Source organism: Stylophora pistillata, chromosome 2 (assembly GCF_964205215.1).
Source record: "Stylophora pistillata chromosome 2, jaStyPist1.2, whole genome shotgun sequence".
NCBI classification, from domain to species: domain Eukaryota; kingdom Metazoa; phylum Cnidaria; class Anthozoa; order Scleractinia; family Pocilloporidae; genus Stylophora; species Stylophora pistillata.
The window spans coordinates 14,289,425-14,312,200 of record NC_142520.1 but is presented as its reverse complement, the minus strand read 5'-3'; the positions used below and the strand labels follow the sequence as shown (position 1 = coordinate 14,312,200).

The window sequence follows — 22,776 nt, the reverse complement described above, 5'->3', positions numbered from 1 at the left end:
GTTGTGGTGGGCCACGGCAGGAAATTTGGTCTAGCAGCTTATTTTATCGCAGACAGCGCAAGATGCAAGTGGGTGCAGTTTGTTCACGTTTATTGCGAGGCACTTGGAAAATTTAAACAAGACGGGCCTAACTCCGATGCTATTGCTGAGAACGACAGGAAAAATAAACAGGAATTAGAGCTTTGCAAAAATGCAGATCTGACTGTTGCTGTGGGTGCAGGTCTTCAACAGAAATTCGAACGAAGAATTAATGGCATTGAAGTAATAACTCCTGGAATTTTCGAACACTTTGATATTCATCGAAGAGAATTGAGCCGAGATCGAACCAGAAATGACTTCTGGGTATTCATGTTTGGTCGTGGAAGCTTTGAGGACTTCCATCTGAAAGGTTACGATATAGTTGGAAAGGCAATCGCTTCACTTGAAAGGAAATTTAAATTGACATTTGTCGGCGCACCAAAAGACGAACACAGGAAGATAGAGAGTTGGTTTCGTGATGAAACAGACATAGCACGCAATCAGTTAACCATTCGTGGATATTGTGGTTATGAAGAAATGGAGGAGATGTTTTCTGAAGCAGATGTAATTGTCGTGCCATCCCGGACTGAGGGATTTGGTCTGATTGCGCTTGAGGCGATATCAGCAGCGGTTCCTGTCCTCATTTCTGTGGAGTGCGGAATAGCCAAAGCATTGGAGGAGGTGGATGGTGGTATGTCAGTGGTCGTTGATTCAGAATCACCCGAGGAGTGGGCCAAGAGAATCCGCGAGTTATCAGAACAGGCACCAGGTACAAGACACACCAATGCTCTGCGACTCAGGGGAAATTATGGAAAGACACATGACTGGAAAAGGGAATGCAAGAAATTTGAACAGATGATTCTGGATTTGATGATGGAGCCTCAAAAGTCTCAGGTGATAAATTTCTCAGTTTCAGGTAGGTGTTTTCATTGATATATAATTATTATTGTTTATCTGTAATTATTACAGTAATGATGGTGATGGTAACATAAAAGCAGGGTTCTTGTTAATAGCCAGTAACTAGTTATTTTTACTGGCTGTTTAAGTAAATGTTACAGTGGCTACTTCACTGAGACCCAGGACTGAAATATTTATCAAAATTATGCAACGACTTCTTAATTTTTTTCGAAAAATATTACTAGTCTCCTTCCAACCAATGTTGTGAAGATATCTATGACATGTTGCCGGTTTGACAATACATCATATCTTGAAGAAATCCTGCTTTTATAACCAAATTCAACCCTGGAAGTCGTCTTGCAAAATGACCTCCGCCATCCTGCTGTCCTTGTGAAATGGATTTTGAAATTCCTAGGAATTCTTGGCAATTTTTTTTGTGAGGAATTCCTCAGAGTTCCTACGAATAAGAGGTGTAATTTTTTTTCCAGTAAATTCAGACCAGGAATTCCTAGGAATTCCCAACTGCAACAGCTCTGCTTCTAAAAACCTAGAAATCTTAAAAATTCCACATTTATAGCTAACAGGACTTGGAATCCTTAGGAATTCCTGGGAATTCCAGCTCTGAGCACCGATCACTTCCCAGAGCGACCAAATCAAAAACGTGCCAGAAATTCCTGACTATTTTAAAGTAATTTCTAGGAGTGTTTAAGAATTATTGGGAATTTTAGGAAAACTTTGAGACAACTAATATAAAATAAATCCATGGATTAACTCCCACCTAAAAATTCAAGTAGACATTGAAATTTATTCACATGCTTAATTCAGGTTTACATGTAAATTATTTGCTATTGTTATTAAACATTACCATGTAGCAATATTAGGATGACATTTGAATTCTTTTTCTCTACTTGAAAACTTCATAAAAATTATCCTCAATTACAGCTATTCATTTAAAACAGTCCTTCATTAAATCATTAAATTTGAATCATTAAATTTGGTTTGACTAATTGTGAATAAAATCTGTTGATTCTTTTCCATGAAATACAATAACTTGAATTATGTCTATTGCAATAAATACTATCAGTCAAAAAATGATCTTTAAATGAATAATTTAATTTGGGATGATGATACAAATAGTATTTTACCCTTTCCTCCAGGAGCCAGGCTTTGACTTAATTTTATGTGGTAGTAGCTTCTTTGGCTAAAACTCTTGTGTGTTAAAATTCAACTGTCAAGCAGCGGTTTAATGATATATTGTTTGTTTATGTTGATTCTGCAATTTGAAATTCAAAGATTTCTCCTCAATTTTGACTTTACACCTCCCAAGAGTGGAATTGCAGGGCTCGAAATTAATTTTTTTCGGGTTAGTAGACATCTCTTTTACTAACCAAATTATAAAGTTTGGTATCCAAGCTCACAAGTTATGATATTTCAAATATTGAACATTTTGATAATAACGACTAGGACAAATTAAAGAGTAGCTGGAATTGCACGGTGACCTAAAAAATGTTGACAATTATGCACCTATTTTAAATTCCCTCTTGTTTACCATGATTAGTCAAGAACAGTACATCTACAGCACATTCTCTAAAAAGAGTTTATTAAAGTTGATTAACAACTTGAGTATTCTAAGTATTCCTCTCAGAGTCGGGTCTACGTGCTCTTTGTCCTGAGGTCTACCAACGTTTAAATATATTAGAAAATTTTACTAACCATGTCGGGTTAGTAGGACACATTTTTAGTAACCAAACGTTGAAAGTTACTAACCATTGGTTAACGGGTTACCGTTAATTTTGAGCCCTGAATTGCAGTGAAATAAACGATTTCTTAATTAAAATCTTGTTGTAACCGTAACAATAAATTGTAACGAAGTTATCCTAAACTGCAGACTAAGCAGCTGTTTGTCTTTTTTTACTGGGCCTGCAGCTTGTCAAACGTGACTAAAAAAATATTGAAACCTTTAGCTTACTGATGGATTTATTTCATTGTAAAGCATAAGCTTAAGAAACTGTAGCATACAAGTGACCGAATCGATTCTCAGTTTTGATCACGTACTGACTATCGCAATTTGTACTCACCACAAACTTTCAAAATCGTAGCTCTATAAATGGCCGCTCGGTGTACCGGCCAGTCGATGTGTGAACTGTTGTCAGTTCTTTTAACTCCACTGCTTCAACGACTATGTTTTCATTTATAACACTCACGCTACTCTCGTTCTCCCATTGAACCATTAATCTTTGTTTTCGAAGCACGGGTATGATCATGCAGATATTTTGGCTATAAAGAGAATCTGCTGGCTTGCTCAATTGCAGTCTCAAGACAAGTGCAAGATTAGTTTGAATTTTCTGACTGGTTCCCTGCCAATGGACGATGGATGTACCTTGGATCCATCTTTTGACGATGATATAAATAATGATGCGAATTACTCTACGTAGAAATAATCGAGAAGAATTGAACCTACAACAAATGCACGATTTTTGGCCAAAAGTTGTCGAGGAAACAAAGACTTGAAACCTTGACTTGAATGTGTTCACTGCAAAGGTGAGAAATAACACAAGCCAATCACAACTTTGAATGTGATTACAAACGTGATTTACCCTTGTTATTTTAACAGATGAATACCACCTTAGGAAGTGTAAGAGATACCAAGATGATCGCAGTGTACCTGGTACCCTAATTAACAAAGTTTTTTCGTAACAAGCGTTCAGCAGCATGTTCTAACACAGCCATCTCGATTCCTTAATCTTTCGCTTCCACTGAACTAGCAGTGGTGCCAACAGAGTCAAGTGCGTCTCTTAACGAAGAAATATTTGTACAAGAGAAGGAATTGACTATGGTGCGTTGGAATTCTCGCCTACAAATGGATGCGCACATTCCGAAACGTTCCCATGTTTATGATTATGTTCTATGATTTTGGCACATCTGTGCCATAAAAAAACTTTTATGATTATGGAAGCCAAGAGGCCTTTGAGGCTAGAAAGCAAATCGACGATTGGCAATTTGCATTTAACATACCTGTCTGCTGCTCTATGAAAAAATGCATATTGATGTTAAGATTTACTAAAACTTAGATTGAATAATAAATTTCAGGATAAACATGTACATGTAGGTATATTTCTTGGTACATTTTGTGTAGCATATCTTTTATTGAACCAAAGTTTTAAGCCTCTAAAATTACTCCTTGTCCTAAAACCTTCACATGCAAGGTATTAGAATTTCTTGGAATTATTTCGATTTCAGGGTTATTTAAATTGCCTCAAATCCAGTTCCCAGAAATTCCCAAGAATTCCACCCCCCTTAACTTATAGGTAGTTTGTATGGCTGAGAATTCCTAGGATTTCCAAGGAATTCCAAGTCCTTGCCAAACTGGAACCTTCCTTTCCCTGAAACTCCCAGTAATTCCAAGCTTTTCAAATCAGAGCTTATTGCACAGTTGGGAATTTCTGGGAATTCCTGGGAATTTCTTAGAAAACCGTGAATTCAGTTCACAAGGGTGTTTTCATTCCATTCTTCTTGCTTCCAATCGAAAGGCCCAGCATTTAAAGAGAAATATAATGGTTGACAACATGTCATCCACATGTGGAAAACCTGCTCCTATACTAGACTTCACAGAAGGCCTATACAGGTTACACACCCCAGCATTGGGAGAGGTAACAAAGTTACCTTCTTATTTTTTACCTCCTATGAAGAAACTCAGCAAGAACCCTGTAATAGTAGTTGATAGTAATAATAACTAATTATGTTGCAATGGGCCGGTAATGATAATAATAATAATAAAATGAAATGAAAAAGAAATTGATAACTATTGTAGATGATAAAGATTATATCGATTTTATCTCCGATTTTATATTTTATTGTATATATTTATATGAATATCATTTAAAAGTATTGTAGATAGGAAATTTTTTTTGTGTCCCCAATTAACTTGGTAGCTAAATCTCTTGACACATTAACAAAGTATTCACTCACACACTCACATGCATGACTAAGTCACAATAGTTGTAGCTAATTGGTGGTAAAGTGAATATGTTATTCAATGCCATGTAATGTATGTCATGACTGAACAATTTTCAGATCCAAGTGGAAATACGACAAAGGTAGAAGCAGTTATTTCTCAGAAAGGAAACGGATCATTACAGACAGGTGTGCAGTGTATTCTAAATTGTTAGTCCTATTGACCCTTGGCAGTTGTGCAGAAGAACCCTGGAATTTAGATAAATTAAATAGACAATTTCCCAATATAATTTACCCCAAGGCTGAGTCATTTGCTTACTCCTTACAGCGTGGGTAAATTAGATAGGCTAGATGACAGAAGATTAGACCTGTGCTAGAAATACATGGCAAAAATCAAGTCCCCCAGCCACCCGCTACACCATCTGCTCCCCAGCTCGCTCCTTCACGCATCTAACTACAACTTAAGGCAGAAAACACAAAAGTACCATCTCTTCCAAAACGTTCAGATATGTAGGATAAAGAGAACAGAGGACTTTTTAACATTTAAATATGTTTTTAGATAATAGTTGTCTTAAGATTGTAAATTATACTCGATAATTCAGGTCCTTTGCCACAATAGAGTTTAATAAACTAGTCATTTTAGTCATTCATACCCTTGGCCTCTTTTTTAAAACAAGGCCAGGTGCTGAATTATTCTTCTGAAAAGTTTACTTTGAGGTTAAGTTGCATGATAATGAAAATGTAAGACACAGTTATGTGGTATTTATTGACCTAAAAGCCTATTCAATTAAGTTGAAAGAGAGAAGAGAGAGTTCCCCACTCCCTCTTTCACTCCCTTTCAGTTCTATATTCCTGCCCAGTATATTGTAAAACAGGTTTTCCATTTCTCATCCTTTTTATGGTAATTTTCTCTCCTTCCTGCTGTTTACCCAATACACATCTGTTCTCCATATATAAAGCGATGAGCTAAAATTTGGATAAGGTGCCAAGGAATTAGCAGATCAATATAACCAATGAAAATTGTTTCAGATGCAGATGGCAGTACAGTTTATGCTATCCATTCAGTCAACCCAACAGGAAGGAAGAACAAAGAGGCAATGTCATTAACAGGTAAAATTGGAAATGTGCTGCCCTATACCCAGATGTGACAAATGCTTATCAATTGTTTAATGATATACATACATGTGATATTAAATAGCATCGAAAGAGGTGCAGTTGGGTGTCCTTTCCCATCTTAGCCATTATAAAGGTAAATGAATGAATTATGAATTTTTTTTTTGTCAGGTGACCATATTAAGGTGGGAAATTTAAAGTGTGTGTGTGTGTGTGTGTGTGTGTGTGCCTGTGTCTGTGTGTCTGTATCTGTGTGTGTGTGTGTGTGTGTGTGTGTGTGTGTGTGTGTGTGTGTGTGTGTAGTGGGGGGTGGGGGCATGTTGGTATAATATTTTAATTGTATGTCCTACATTGCTCATAAAATACCCTTTGGGGAATATTGTTGACTTCCTATGACTGAGTCCACAAATTTTATTTTCATTGTGTGCAGATTTGGACACTTCAGATAAAACAACAAAAAAAACAAAGAGAGGGCAGGAAGGATTGCAGGCAGCAGGTTAATTTAACATGTGTTAAAATTTGGATGTATTCTTTTTTTATAAGAATTGTTGCAATATGTGACTGCATATTTATTTTTATATATTCCTTCAAAGATCCCTGGACTTCAGATGAAAAAGAAGAAAAAATGGATGGAGGGAATAATGGTGTGGAACCACCAGGTACTTGTTTTTACATGCTCTTTACATAAAGGTGTTCCATTTTCTTTAGCTAAGCCAAATATGATTGATATGGCCTGAGTACATGCACATTTGTTCTTGAGTGTCTGTAGCCAGGGTTCTCATTAAGTGCCGGCAGCCGGCTAAAAAACCGGCTACCTTAAATTTAGAGCCGCCTACTTTTCAGTGACAAGCTTGCCTCCTTATTTTGTATCTACACGTAGATTTCAATGTTAAAAATTGCGTGAATTGAACGAATAATACTTGAAAGCCGTTTTCAGCAGTAAAACGTATTACACAAAGCCAATGCGCGCCTTCTACCTTCTGCGAAATTCCGCTGACCAGTGTTTGTTGTCAACAAGTGCGGTGTGGCGTTCGGCGTGTTAGAAGAAGGCATGAAATGGTGTTCAGCGTGTTAGAAAAAGGCATGAAATCTTAGTATGTAATTAATTATAGAGTACCCATGAGTAAAAGAAAACCCACTTCAAGCCAGCCTGGAATTGATTGATATTTCTGTAAATCACGAAGAACGGAAAGCCAGGTAGATGAAGGTGAGAAAACTACTGCCCTTTCTGGGGTGTAGTCTGGTCCCATTATTGGGATTCCAAGAAAAGAAAGATGTTCAGTCAAATTTATGGTTGTCTCTAATAAAAAATGTATTTCTTAAAACCAAATTTGTTTGCCAAAAGGCTCAAAATGGCAAATCTAACCTATATTTTGAAGTTTTTTGGAGGAGGGGAGGGGAGGGGGCAGGCTGCCAGACCCTCGTAGAGGTTCATGCCTGTGGTACTTGCTTCTCCCGCCGCCTAGTTTGATGTTTCAGCCGTCTACATCAAAACTTATTGAGAACCCTGTGTAGCTCAATTTGGCTCTTCAAGCATTCTGGGAGAAGAAAAACTCAAGGGCACTTAAATAAGAGGAAATTAATTAGGTAGAACTGTAAAACTTCAATTATCTGGACTCATGGGGACTGTGCCCAATAGTAGTGTGGATAATTGAGAGTCCAAACAATTGAAAATATGAACGTAAATGGTGGTAGATGATGGGACCAGAGGAGTAAGTCACAATACTGTATTTCCTTGAATAAGCTTTCATGCTTGGATTAGTGCCCTCCCCAGATTAAACGTCTACCTCGTAGGAAAAAAATGCGCCCCCTCGAATAAGGGCCCCTCTCAAATTAATGTCCCTCTCAAATACGCAATCCTCCCAACATCAGTCTCCTTGAAATTAGTTAATAGGGATCCAAAAAAAAAACTTTTTTCCATTGGAAATTTATTTATAACTTTTTAACAATAGCTGAGTCAGTAAAGGAGGAAATGTACTATGAAAATGAGGTGCAAGGCCTCAAACAAGCAGCCATTTTTACCATGGCAACAAGAGTGCTACAACCTCTTAAAAGGACATCTTTGTGCACTTCACATGAGTGCCCAACTGCATGTAGAATTTTAAGAGGGTTGAAAATTTTCATGTCCAAAGATGTTTTGTAAATAATGAAACTGCCGTGATGATTAAAGATGATTTATTTTGTCAATGTCTAACTTGTTTTTATTCAACAGTGAATCATTTACCTGCATGATTTAATTGATAATAATTTATGTTCTGTAATCATCTAATATCCCATAACTTTATGCATACTTATTTTCTGATTATATGCACATGAACAGGGAACTTTACTCTAAGGAATGCTCATAAAACAGGTCCCTCTGTGAGTGACAAAGAAGCTCCCAAAGATAAAGATGGACAGCAGTCTAATACAGGTGTGCCTTGAATTGTGCTATCAGAATATTTTTAGTGTGTATAACAATCAGTGGGGTCTGCAGGCAGATTTTACAGGCTACACCAGGTAAAAGCTTATAAAGCAAGTGCTTGAAGCCTCAGGGTTAGCTTTACATGACTGGCAAGCAAAACAGTGAATAAATAATTATGTAATGCAAGAATGCTATTGTTGGTGCATTTTTAATAAGTTAGTTATTAATTATTTATTTACTTTTGTTTTGCCTCGTAATGGAAACGTTTTGTTGTTAAAATGATGAGCCAGGACTTCAGAGAAGGAAAAAATTTGTAAGCTTTGTGCAACAACTCTCTTCACAATTGTCAGTTGGTTAGAAACCTTGCCTTCCACAAAAGGCTATTTACAAATTTAGATTAAGGAAATCTAATTATCCATCGTAACTTTTTAACCTTTTACCACAGGGGGCCCAAGATGTCTATGAGATGATAATATTATGAAGCTTAGTATGGGACTTATATATTCAACATGCCCCTTCCACCCCACATCCATCATGTGGGGGGAAGGGGCATGTTGGTATAATATTTTAATTGTATGTCTTGAGTTGTTTCATAAAATATCTCTTGGGGAATATTGTTGGCGTCCTATGACTGAGTCCACAAATTTTATTTTCATTGTGTGCAGATTTTGACACTTCAGATAAAACAACAAAACAAACAAAGAGAAGGGAGGAAGGATTGCAGGCAGCAGGTTGATGAGTTAATATGTGTTCTTTTTTATAAGAAGTGTTGCAATATGTGACTGCATATTATTATTTATTTTTATTTATTCCTTCAAAGATCCCAGGACTTTAGATAGAAAAGAAGAAAACATAGATGGAAGCAATGATGGTGTGGAACCAGCAGGTACTTGTTTTTACATGCTCTATACAATAAAGTGTTCCATTTTCATTATCTCAGCCAATTATTATTAACACGGCATAAGTTCTGTACATGCACATTAATTTTGTTTTTAAATGTCTGTAGCTGAATTTGGCACTTCAGGTATACTACAAAAACTTGAGGGAACTAACCCTTGTGAAAATCCCTAGAGGATCTTAAGACTTTTGAAAACATCCTTTCAAGATCTTGAAAGATCCTCACTTTTTCCTGTAAGATCTTGAAGTATCCCTACAACGATCTTGAAGAGATCTTTTTAAGGATCCTTTAAGATCTTTGAAAGATCCTCATTTTTTCTTCAAATATCTTGAAGGATCCTTACAAAAATCTTGAAAAGACCTTGATAAGGATCCTTGTAAGATCTTCATTAAATTCTTGAGGATCTTGACAAAGATCTTAAAAAGATCTTGGAGGGAGCCTTGAAGATCTTTGAAAAATCCTTGGTTTTCCTCAAAGATCTTGTAGAATCCTTGCAGAGATCTTGCAAAGATCTTGACAAGGATTCTTGTAAGATCCTTATCAAATCTTTCAGGATCCTAGCATAGATCTTATTAAGATCCTTGGTAGGATCCTTTAAAGATCTTTAAAAGATCCTTGTTTTGTCCGTGAGGATCTTTGAAGGATCCTGACTAAGAAGTTTGCTAGGATCTTTACAAGGATCTTTGTAGGATCCTTGGAGAATCTTCATCAAATCCTTGAGGATCTTATCAAATGATTTTGGATAAATAGATCTTTGAAGATCCTTCAAAGATCCCTCTAGGATCGTTAGAAGTTGCTTGTCTTTGAGGAGCCTTGACAGGTCTTTGGCGATCCTTAAAGATCCCTAAAGATTAATGACCTCTCAAATAAGCAACTCAGTCACTTTCAAATTAGTTAATAGGGATACAGAAAAAACCACTCGTTTCCATTGGAAATTTATGTATAACTTTTTAACAATAGCTGAATGAGTAAAGGAGGAAATGTGTGAAAATGAGGTCCAAGGCCTCAAACAAACAGCCATTTTTACCATGACATCAAGGGTGCTACCACCTCTAAAAGGGGAATTATTGTGCATCTCCAATTAGTGCCTAACTACATGCAAAATTTATAGGGGGGTTGAGAATATTCTTGTCCAGAGATGTTTGATTCCTACAGAGACTAACTCTTAACTTTCATTAACAGCATAATAAGTGATTGAAAACTAAGTTTATTTTCTGTTCCAGTTATTTATTTCTCCATATGCTTGCTAATAGAGTTCCTTTAATTATTTTTTTAATACCAGCTAGTAATGTTTACAGAGCAAGTCAATCCCATTTGGAATCAAATTTTCGCTGATTTCCAGCTTTGAGAATTTTTGTTCCACATTTCTTTCTTTGTGTTGTTTTTTGTCAAAAAATATTGTGGATCACCTTCCAAATAAGAGGAAGTTTGAATAGGTTGGGATCCTGATTAATGAAAACAGGCAATTAACAGCTGCTCACAATATGCACTTTACAACACTTGCATGGCTAAATAATTTAATTAATGTCTAGTTGATATTCAACATTTATCTATAATCTCTCATAAGTGAACCAAGTGAAAAGTTGAGAGATATACAGGGGTTTCATTAAGGGCCGGGCACCGGGCAAATTGACCTGGCTTTGACCCTTGGAAGTGTTCTGAAGGAATCCATTCTTTGTCAAGTCAGAAAAGCACAGTCATTTGGCTTAATAATTGATGAAGTTACAGATATCGCAGTGCTGGAGCAGTTGGTCATATTCCTACAGTTTTGGAACAGAGATTCAGAAGGAACTGAAACTAAGTTTCTGGGTGTATGGAACCTACTTGAGTCATCTGATTCTGCCAATGCAGCAACCATTACCAAGTCGGTTTTAGATGAGCTTAGCAAATGTGGTCTATCGGTTGATCAACTGTTAGGGTTATGTTCAGATGAGGCCTCTGTCATGACAGGAAAAAGGAACGGAGTAGCAGCTAAACTTAAGGAGCTGAACAAAAGTCTGGGTAGTGTGCACTGTATTTGCCACAGGTTGTCCCTTCCCTGTTGTGACACGAATGACGAAATTGTTTACATCAAAAAAGTGGAAAGGTGGCTCATCCAAACTGGAAGTTTTTCGAAAACTCTCCTAAGTGCCTGGCCATCTATTTTAAGTGTCAGTTGTCCATTAAACAGCTCCAAGAACCATCCATCAAAGCTCAGAGGGTGTGTCAAAAGCGTCTAGCGAAGGCAACACGTAGATGATGGTTATTACTCATCCTCGGAGACCCAGGGGCTGTGGGTCGATTTCAAGTTAGGGCATGAAGAGCCCCTGGGGACATTGTCTTACAAGACTAGTTCCAAACGGTCGCAGTCGTTCTGCCATCTGATTGGTGCCAGAAAATCTTTGTGTTTTTCTGTCCAATCAGAGTGAAGTGTCCTTTCGTGTGTTTTAACACGGACATATACTAATAGCTCAGTTGCTCGCTATGTTTGTTTAGGCCGTGCGACGGAGATTTGCTTGAGGTGAAAAGTTTCAGTCTTAGCACACAATGAAAGAGAAATCGATCAGATTGTCCGCGAAAATCTTACTGTAAGTTATACTGAATACTTTCGCAGGTATCATTAGAGAACGTGTTTTAAAGTATGTGAGGTTTGTATACAACACGATGGTTGCAGTCATTGATATGTCGCTGTAAACGTTAAACGAGATTTGAGCTTAAATCTTTCTAGATTTTTTGCATAATTTGCTGTGACTGAAACTTTGCCAATCCCGTGAAGTTATTTCGTTGCACAGGCCACGCAGTTATGTTGAGCAACTGGCTCTTTCGCCTACGTAGCTTTCTGCTTTCTGTGTGCGCCAAAATCTAATCTTCGCTTTGTAGTAAAGTCATTCACAATACGGCTTAAGTTCGTGGACGACCTCCAGCAAGCGCTTAGAAAAGGCTTAGCTGTGTTTCTGGTTAGCTAATTAAAATCTGAACAAAAACTTATTAATGAGAACATCGTGAGAAGGAGAGGTTTTTTTCGGGCAATTACCGAAGGGGTTAGGAAAGAGTTTCTTTCAACTGCTGCCTAAAGTGTTGAAATTCTTGAGCTAGGAAGGCCACGGATTCTCTTCTAGTCCCTTAGTCATTGTCATTTCACCTCTTCTGTCGATTGTTGAAGACCAAGTTAAATACCTTTGATCATTGGGAATCGATCCGATGCTGCTTTCGATGGGAAAAACAAAACCAAAGACCAAGAAATAATGGATGGAAAGGGCGGGTTTGGTTTATTGCAAATGTCAGCCTAATAGTACAGGGCCATCTACCCACATCTAATAAGCAACAGTTTCCACGCTTTGCTTTTCTTTTTTTTCAAGCGAAGATGAGATTAGATTTTGGCACGCACAGAAAGTGCGCAAGTACCAGTTGCTCGACATACCTGCGTGGCCCGTGCGACGAAATAACTTCAGGGGATTGGCAAAGTTACAGTCACAGCAAATTATGCAAAAAATCTAGTAAAGATTTAAGCTTAAATCTCGTGTAACGTTTAAAGCGGCATTTCAATGACTCAACCATCGTGTTGTATACAAACCTCGCAAACTTTAAAACATGTTCTCTAGTGATACCTGCGAAAGTATTCAGTATAATTTGCAGTGAGGTTTTTGGCGGATAATCTGATGGACTTCTCTTACATTGTGTGCTAAGATTGAAACTTTTCACCTCAAGCAAATCTCCGTCGCATGGCCCCAACAAACATAGCGAGCAACTGAGCTATTAGTATTTGTCCGTGTTACAACAGACGAAAGGACTCCAAAGCACACTTCACTCTGATTGGGCAGAAAAACACAAAGATTTTCTGGCACCAATCAGATGGCAGAACGACTGCGACCGTTTGGAACTAGTCTTGTAAGACAATGTCCCCAGGGGCTTTTCATGCCCTACCTTGAAATCGACCCACAGCCCCTGGGTCTCCGAGGATGGTTATTACTAAACAAAGCTGTTGAGGGTGTTTGTAATGACTATCTACCCCTAATTCACACATTTAGGAAGTTGCAGAGTACTGATGCTTTTGCGGCTGGTCTTCTGCAAAAAATGCATGATGTCAAATTTCTTGGAGTTGTAATGATAATGAAGCTCATCTTACCTGCAAATTAACTGAGGAAGTTAATTTGCAGGTAAGATGAGCAACATAGTCAAGTGTCTTTTGCCTACGTGAAACCTGTCATCCAGAAAACTACTGATGACCTTGTTCAGATTGCTCAGAAAGCATCTCCAGTCTCTGAATTTGCCACATCCCTGAAGCAACCCGAAAGACTACACCTTGCAGAGCTCACTCTGACCGAAGCTAGCGAGTTGTATCTCAGACATTTCTTGCAAAAGTACATACAATCGGTTAAGGACAACATCAAGGATAGGTTCTCTGATGCTGTTCCCCTACTATCTGCATATGCCATTTTCGATCCCGCACAAATTCCCTCTCGAGGACAGCATGGTTTTCTTGAGTACAGTGGTAAAGAAGTGGAAGAACTAGCGAAGCACTACTTCAGCAGTGAAGAGGATTGCCAACAACTGAAGGATGAATGGAGAGTCTTTAAGTATGAGCTGATACAGTGGCGAAATGAGATCCCAGACGAAATCAAGCAACCAACCAACTCTAAGGATAGCCCTGTGATCACTCCAACTGATTGGTACCTACAGCGACTGTTACCATGAACAGCTTGTCCCCTCGCACTCTTTCACTCTTAGCTAAAGTAGCTGAGTACATAGTCTCTTTACCTGTCTCTAATGCATGGCCTGAGAGATGCCAGTGCCCTCAAATTGATCAAGAGCAGGTTAAGGAGTACTTTGAAGAATGACATTTTGAGCTGTCTGATGCAAATCCATGTCAACGGGCCTGAGGCTGGTACTAAGAACTTTGACAACTTGATGACTGCTGCTATCACTGCATGGCAAAGCAAGCCCAGACGGAAAATATTAAAGGTTCGCATGATTGCGAAGCAAACAAATCAGGATGAGTCTTCTCATACTGGACAAGTCACTGAGATTGTCACCCTAAGAGATGCTGAGATCCAAACAGATGATGTTGTGGCAACTGAGTATGAATTGACTTTAGATGCAACAGGAGTTGAAGAAGAGGTGCAGTAGGTTGCTAAACAGCTGGACCTTCCAGATGTAGACTCTGATCCTGACTCTGATTATAGCTCAGATGCTGACAGTGACTTGGAGTAGCATTTAGTACTTTTCTACTCAATATTAATCATTGTTCTTGTTCAGTAGACAATGCAATGTAGGTAAGACAATGTAGTTGATGCAATGTATATGTGCTGGGTTTTACATCATTACACGTACAGAATGAGTATACCTGTATATGTAAATTTTATTGATGACACGTTTTGGTAAGGGGCAAGTCAATGTAGAGATCTTAATCATTAAAAATTATTAATTTGTGTTGAGAAACTAATTTATCTGTTGACTGATGCATCAAATCATAATTTAAAAAGAGCTGGTAACCTTTGGATGTTAGTTTGTGCTTCAAAATGGTGGAAAATGCATCTCTGCAACTGTAGAATTTCAAAAATCTCAGGGGGAGCATGCCCCCAGACCCCCCTAGAAGGCAAGGCCCTTCGGGCTTTGCAGACAGATGGCCGCCTGTGAAATCCAGATGCCCTCCTACTCCAAATTTTAATGAAACCCTTGGATATAACATAAGCAGGAGAAATTATAAGGTTCTCAGTGCATCATTAGATTACAGACTTAGTTACATGTATTCATTTTATTTTTATTTTCTTCATTTGCCAATTACACACACCCATGCAAGAATAGATTACAGTTGTTTACAACAATCAAAAATAATAACTATAATGATATCATTATACAACAATCTATACCTGATCCATATAAGGACAACAATGAGGACAACTTTAAAACATTTTGCATTTTAAGATATTTTCCATTTTCCATTTTCCATGCACCAAATAGAGAGATTTGTGTGAAAGCTTCTTCAATTTCTAGGGAAAAAATAGGTTCTAAATTTAAAAAAATTTTCCTTTAAAAATGCTGAATTCATACTGAAATGAGTAATGTTCTGAGTTGAAAAAAACAATTATTATTTTATCTGAATAATGAAACTGCTGTGATGATAAAGATGGTTCGCCGTGACGTTATAATTAATCTTTAGAGTAGGTTAAGATTTGCATCATTGCTGGTTAATGTTCACTACATGCAGAAAAGATATTTTGAGTTGGAAACTGGAGAAACTCTCTTATTTTTTCAATATTTAGCTTGTTTTATTCAACAGTGAATCATTTATCTGCATTTTCTAATTAACAATTATTCCACAAGCGCATGTTGGATATGAGATGGTAGATAGCCAATGAGAAGTGTAACACCGAGTTGGCTATAATCATCTCATATCCAACAAGCGCGAGTGGAGTAATTGTTTTTTCAAAAAAACGCCCTCAAGGTATTAGACAAATCTTCTCAACTTTATTTTTTAAGAAGAAACGGGATGTTACAATGTACAGATATTAGATTATGGTATATTGGCTCATATACCATAATGGCTAAGCCAATAAAAAGTCTTGAATTGCATTATCCAATGATCCAGGTTTTAATAATTGGTAATATATTCTATAAATATCTGATATCACATAACTTTATGCATAGTTACTTTCTAACAACAATTTAAAGAAAGCGACAAAACTTTTGAGTCTGTAATACATGTTTCGACAGAAAATTCTGTCATCTTCAGTTAATTACTGTACAAAGCATCAGAAGTTGAATTAGGTAAATAGATAAAAGAGGCTATTCATATTGAAATAAAATAAAACAACCATCCCTGAATCAACAATTACACCATGTAAACCTGAAACTGTCCTTTTAATTCTCACACTTTCATGCTTTACCTCCTTTCTTGTTATGACTGTTTATCATATACAATGAAATATATGAAGTTCATATATTTTGAACTGCGGTATTAGATACATATGATGCATGATCCTCGCAGTAGATAGCGCTAATTAAGCAATAGTGAAAATCAGACAAAAACAAAAAATCAGGCCTTTACAGGATTCGAACCACTGACCTCTGCGATACTAGTGCAGCGCTCTACCAATTGAGCTAACAAGCCAACTGGGAGCAGGCTGTTAAGTTGACTCGTAATAAACCCGTGAAAGTGTTAAATCAGTGGTTCGAATCCTGTACAGGCCTGATTTTTTTCAGGGCTGATTTTTGCTATTGCTTAAATAGTGCTATCTACTGCGAGGATTGTGCATCATATGTATCTAATACCGCAGTTCAAAATATATGAACTTCATATATTTCATTGTATCTGATTTATCACTTTCACGGGTTTATTACGAGTCAACTTAACGGCCTGCTCCCAGTTGGCTTGTTAGCTCAATTGGTAGAGCGCTGCACTAGTATCGCAGAGGTCAGTGGTTCGAATCCCGTACAGGCCTGATTTTTTTCAGGTCTGATTTTCACTATTGCTTAAATAGCGCTATCTACTGCGAGGATCGTGCATCATATGTACTGTTCATCATAATTGGCATTCTACGTACAAAATACTGTTTAATTCAACTTCCAATACTTTGTACAGTTACTGTAATTAACTGAAGATGACAGAAGTTTCTTTTGAAACATGTATTACAGATTGAAAAGTTTTTTTGCTTTTTTTTCTTTAAATTCTTGACTTGCCCGCTAATATCAAGAGCCTTTGTAAACATTATTTTCTGACAAAATTTACATTGCCAGGGAAACAAACTCTAAAGAATGCACCTAAAGCAGCTCCCTCTGCAAGTGACAGAGGCTCCCAAAGATAAGGATGGACAGCAGTCTAAGACAGGTGTGCATAAAATTGTGCTATCATGTACATAAGAATTAATGGGGTCAGGCAGTTATTAAAGGTTACACCAAGTAAAACTTATAAAGCTAGCACTTTATATGATTGGGGGGCTGAAGGATGAATTAATATGTAATGCAAGAATGCTATTGTTGGCAAAATTTTTATAAGTTACTTTTGGTTTGTTTCATGATGAAAAAAATTTGTTATTGAAATAGTATTGCCAGAGTGCAAATGGAGAGAAATTATGTGATTATGAATTCTCTGCTGTGCCAGTAAGCTTTTTGCTATTTAAATTAGGCTTGTTGGCGAAAAATTTATTTCATGAAGGGACATACATGTACACTTTGTTGCCAAGGGACTCAACTATTGAAAAGAAATAAAAGAGGGAGATGCTAAACTTTGAGCTGGGGCTTCAAAGTAAGGAAAATTCTTCAATCTTTGTACAACAACTCTCTTTGTAATTGTCAGTTGGCTAAAAGCCTTGCCTTCTATAAAAAGCTGTTTAAAATGTAAATTAAGGAAATTTTTTTATTTACTTTTACCACAAGGGGCATAAGATGTTTATGAGAGGATAATATTATGAAGCTTATAATATGACTTAAGACTCCACTCTGTAACTTTGGAAATAATACAGCAAATAAACTTTAACTTCAGATAGTGTGGTTTGTGTTATTTTTGTTCTCTGAAAGCGATTTCAAGCCATTTGGTCGATTTTTAGCCATAAACAGGCAGGAGTGGGATGAGAGCTCAGCTAACTCGAGGAAATGGCCTGAAATCACCACCAGAGAACAAAATAGAGCAGAGCCTAAACTCCCACAGAAACCTTCGTAATATTATCTTCTCATAGAGAGTTCAATGGGCCCTCTGTGCTTTTACTGAGTCGATAAGATCATAAGAGCAACTCCTCATACTACAGTCACTGGAATATTCTTACAATTCTCCCATCTCACCCAGCTGAGGTGATGTTTCTCCCTTTTTTTTCCATTTTCTAAAAATTCTATCGTAGGTGACACTTCTGCAAACCAAGACATGGAGGCAAGTGTTGATCAGCTTTGCTCTGCAGCAAGAAAAGGCGATGTCACTGACATTGAGTCCCTGCTTTCTGGTGGACTTTGAATTGACTCGAGAGGAAATTTGGACCGGACGCCACTACTGAATGCTGCTGAGTATGGCAAGGTAGAGGCAGTGCAATGTCTGATCAGTAATGGGGCTGATCCGGATTCACAAGACAACAGTGGACAGAATTCGTTACATTGGGCTTTCTATAGTGGTCACACTGATGTCATTGAGCTGCTGGTCAGTCATGTGACTGATATTGAGCCAAAAGATAACAGGGGTAAGACGCCGCTAAAGGTAGCAGCTAAGAAAGGTAAGGTAGAGGCAGTGCAGTGTTTGATCAGTAAAGGAGCTGATCCAGATTCACGAGACAACAAAGGACTTAATTCGTTACATTGGGCCTCATATGGTGGTTGCGTTGATGTCATTGAGCTGCTGGTCAGTCACATGACTGATATTGAGCCAAGAGATGACAGGGGTAGGACACCGCTAATGGTAGCCGCTAAGAGGGGTAAGGCAAAGGCGGTGCAGTGTCTGATCAGCAAAGGAGTTGATCCAACCTCATCTGACTACTCTGGTTGGAATTCGTTGCATTGGGCCTCATATGGTGATCACGTTGCTGTCATTGAGTTGCTGGTCAATCACATGACTGACATTGACTCAAGAGATGTCTTGGGTAGGACGCCACTAATGGTAGCTGCTGTTGAGGGTAAGGTAAAGGCGATTGAGTATTTAATCACTAGGGGAGCTGATCCTGCTTCGCGAGACAACCTTGAGATGAATTCGTTACATTGGGCTTCATGTAGTGGTCACGTGGATGTCATTAAGCTGCTGGTCAATCACATGACTGATATTGAGCCAAGAGATGCCTCGGGTGAGACACCACTAATAGTGGCTGCTGTTGAGGGTAACGTAGAGGTGGTGCAGTTTCTGATCAGTAAAAGAGCTGATCCAGCTTCACAAGACAACAGAGGACATAATTCATTACATTGGGCCTCATATGGTGGTCGCGTTGATGTCATTGAGTTGCTGGTCAGTCACATGACTGATATTGAGCCAAGAGATGTCAGGGGTGTGACGCCACTAATGGTAGCTGCTATTATGGGTAGATTAGAGGTGGTGCGGTGTCTGATTAGTAAAGGAGTTGATCCGGCTTCATCAGCTGACTCTGGATGGAATTCGTTGCATTGGGCCTCAGGGCATGATCGCGTTGATGTCATTGAGCTGCTGGTCAATCACATGACTAATATTGAGCCGAGAGGTGTCAGGGGTGTGACTCCATTAATGGTAGCTGCTATTATGGGTAATGTAAATGCGGTGCAGTGTCTGATCAGTAAAGGAGCTGATCCGTCTTTACGAGACAATTTTGATGCGAATTCGTTACATTGGGCTTCATCTGGTGGTCACGTTGATGTCATTGAGCTGCTGGTCAATCATATGACTGCTATTGAGCCGAGATGTGTCAGGGGTGTGACACCACTAATGGTAGCTGCTACTATGGGTAAGGTAGAGGCAGTGCAGTTTCTGATCAGCAAAGGAGTTGATCCAGCTTCATCAGACGACTCTGGATGGAATTCGTTACATTGGGCCTCATGGGGTGATCACGCTGATGTCATTGAGTTGCTGGTCAATCACATGACTGATATCGACTCAAAAGATGTCTCGGGTAAGACGCCGCTATTGTTAGCTGCTAGCGTGGGTAATGTAAATGCGATGCAGTGTCTGATCAGTAAAGGAGCTAATCTGTCTTCACGAGACAACTTTGATGCGAATTCGTTACGTTGGGCCTCATCTGGTGGTCATGTTGATGTCATTGAGCTGCTGGTCAATCACATGACTGATATTGAGCCAAGACATCCATTGGGTTGGACACCGCTATTGGCAGCTGCCCTTGGGGGTAGGATACATGGGGCTCAGTGTGATCAGTAAAGAAGATTATCTGGAATTACACCACAACATTGAATCCTAAGCTGAGGATGATTAAACTGCAGTTGTGATGGCACGACACCTTGGACTTAATGGGACAGTGAGTTATCCTCTTAACAAAGGAGCCAAGCCTGACCAAGAACAATTCAGACAGGTTGTCCTTCACGCATGCTCAGTGAATGCAGAGCTTCCTGCGTTTTCTCATAGAGTTTTGTTAGATGTCGATCGTGAATAGTTAGAATATGTGATTATTAGACCTTGTATCCAGGGTTTTTTCCTCCCAACTTGTTGAATAAACTTGGGAGAAGCTTCGGGCGTGACTTGATGTAGCGATAGGATTTTTAAGTTAACGAGTTTTTATGCTATCGCTAAAAAATATATAGAATTCAACGTAGAAACGGTGAGATCTTGCTAAGCTCAGCAAAGCGTAAATGCTACCAATTCCTATTCAGTCAAACGTAAACAGTTGTTCTTAGATCATAACTGTAATTAGTGTCAAACTGTAACCGTCACCTGTCGTGGCCTTTAGTGTAGTTGTTATCCACCCGAACTTTTCGAAAGTAATTAGTCTTGTTAAAGGCAAAATTCCTGCCAAGCCAATCGTTGTACTAGATTACGTGATTCTTTAGATAACTCAAACCATAACCTAATCCTTTGTACATTGGGCTTAATTAGAGCTGTTTTCTAGAGCTTTCTTTGGTCAAGCTAGCTTAGGTCAGGGCAGATTAGGGCCACGTCAGTCCAGTGGCGTTGCAGAATAAATCTACGTTGGAGCCAACTTTGTGGTGGTTAATCATTGTCTCAAGGATAGTCAACACGCGTAATGGATTCCGACCTTCCCGCACCCAGCGAGCGCCCCCGGGCAAGCCTTTTCCAAGAGTAAGTTTATACAGTTGTTCCCGTCCGTCTGTTTATTTGTGAAGGAAAAATCCTGTTTACGCATCAAGTGATTTTTTAACACAGACTTCATGTTTGCAAAGTTTTTCGATTTAAAATAAAATGACGACTCGGCCGAGTGTTCAGTTTTACCTTCTTCGCTAAACAAAGAAGGCAAAGTGTAAGCTAGTATATATTTTAAATCCTGTCTTGTTTTTATTTTATGTGATTAAGCCTTAGCAGGTCAAGTTTGGCCAGTGGAAATTGTAGAACATAATGGTTGCGATACAATTACAGCTGACTTTAGTTTCGTACTGAAAGAATGGTCTGTGACTTCAGTTGTGAAATGTTTTTCAATCAATTTTCTGAGAGCGGTAAGGAAAATCTGGTGTGTAGAATGACAGGGTCTGTGATTCATTTGCGTTTGGTAGCTAGGGAGTGCTGGTTGGGTAGTGTTTAATTACTTCTCTAATACGCCCGCTTCTCGGGGATGAAGATTACAACGAAGCAACAGCCTGTATCACGGCAGGACTTTAGAAAGCGAGTGGTGTTGAAATGTTTTTGAATTTAGTGAGCGACAATTTTTTTCTCTCGCAGGCGCGTTTTAATTGAAACGCTTCGCGAACACATCCTTATTTGGGCCAATGTTATGACGTAAAAAGGGAGGGAACTGCCGTCCTTATTTAGAAGATCATTATTTACTCGTGGAAGAATTTTTACCAATACAAATGTTACACTTCATACAATGATGAATGTCTTTGAAAATGTCAAAAAGCAGACTTACAGCGTTGATCATTTTAAACGAATTTGACTTGTGACGTACTTTCGAACCTTCATCAATTTGCAACTGTCTAGAACGGCCCTTACATCTTGCCACCTCCACAAGGAAAATTTCTCTTTAAGTCTTGCCGTCAGCCGAAAATTTACCTTTTCACAAATCCATCAGAGAGATAACAAAGATTGACCAAGGAAGTTGTGGTACAATGGGAAGTAAGCTCACCATATCAGAAAATTCTAAACAGCCTACCATATTGCAGAGAAAACAAAAGGTAACGTTAATTCACGAACTGGTAGAGTCGCTTTGGACTGATTTTTGTTTAGGTAATATCATGATTTCGAGTGCAATTTGCAGTCAGTTAGTAGGTCAAATAAATTTTTTAAACACAGCAAACTTTATGGTTCAGGAAAAAGTTGCAAGTGCTCAATTACACCAAATCGCACAAGAAATCATTTTGTTACTTGTAAATGATTAAAATGAAAAAAGCATCACAAAGTCGAGGATAGAGGAGATAACAAGGGAAAAGTGGGACCATACAGATTTCACACGGGGGCAATTGAGAAAACAATATCTATAGTTTCTTTACGGGAACAGAAGGCGCACTCATCCGAGTCGATATATCCCCAATTCTTTAGAGAGTCGCGGAGCTTAATAGCGCGAAGTACAATTTTCCAGAGTATGTCGTTCTTATGATTTTCAGAAAAGTCATCTCGTACTAAATTCCAAAATTTGTCAACATCAAAGTCAATCGGAAGGAAGGGAGTCCAAAAGCGATGAAGAATTGGAGATGTGGAGCTTTCCTTCAAGAGAGTTCGATAACATTTCTTGGAAGAAAATTAATAAATCGCACCACTCCGTGTGGGAGAGAATCCCACGTAGAGTGGTGAGAGTCGAGAGAACATTCTCATAATAGGGCGTCAAGATCTGTGTACTCGGGGTGGAGTTATCTCGAAGACAGGAGGCAAGCCTAGAGCCTAGAAAGTATCTGGCGAAGTAAAAGGATTTTGATTCGCGATCATCTAGATTGGAAATTACTGAGGCTAATTTAA

General features: G+C 38.4%; 2 protein-coding genes and 1 long non-coding RNA gene across 10 annotated transcripts in view; 2 read left to right on the top strand and 1 right to left on the bottom strand.

The window, feature by feature from the left end:
- Positions 1-19,755, top strand: part of LOC111335135 (uncharacterized) — a 20,221-nt gene extending 466 nt beyond the window's left edge. The window contains exons 1-10 of one of the 8 annotated variants that reach the window (XM_088751367.1): positions 1-934; positions 4,990-5,058; positions 5,899-5,979; positions 6,413-6,478; positions 6,576-6,641; positions 8,303-8,395; positions 9,052-9,117; positions 9,207-9,272; positions 17,001-17,115; positions 19,614-19,755. The exon at positions 1-934 is cut by the window's left edge and continues 466 nt beyond it. In XM_088751367.1, coding sequence (XP_088607493.1) covers positions 1-934; positions 4,990-5,058; positions 5,899-5,979; positions 6,413-6,478; positions 6,576-6,641; positions 8,303-8,395; positions 9,052-9,117; positions 9,207-9,272; positions 17,001-17,068 — 1,509 coding nt within the window. In that variant the 3' untranslated portion in view covers positions 17,069-17,115; positions 19,614-19,755. Of the gene's footprint in view, positions 935-4,989; positions 5,059-5,898; positions 5,980-6,412; positions 6,479-6,575; positions 6,642-8,302; positions 8,396-9,051; positions 9,118-9,206; positions 9,273-17,000; positions 17,116-18,097; positions 18,238-19,217; positions 19,257-19,613 lie in introns of those variants that run through there. The other 7 variants (XM_088751366.1, XM_088751368.1, XM_022940995.2 and 4 more) reach the window with 7 other exon arrangements.
- The window catches only part of LOC148737260 (uncharacterized), a 90,870-nt gene that overhangs the window by 56,189 nt on the left and 11,905 nt on the right, over positions 1-22,776 (bottom strand). The window lies entirely within an intron of this gene.
- On the top strand, positions 18,208-20,851 carry LOC111335143 (uncharacterized; the record flags this gene model as incomplete). Its single annotated transcript, XM_022941003.2, has 1 exon — positions 18,208-20,851. A coding segment is annotated over one exon (1,869 nt), but the record flags the coding sequence as incomplete, so codon positions are not given.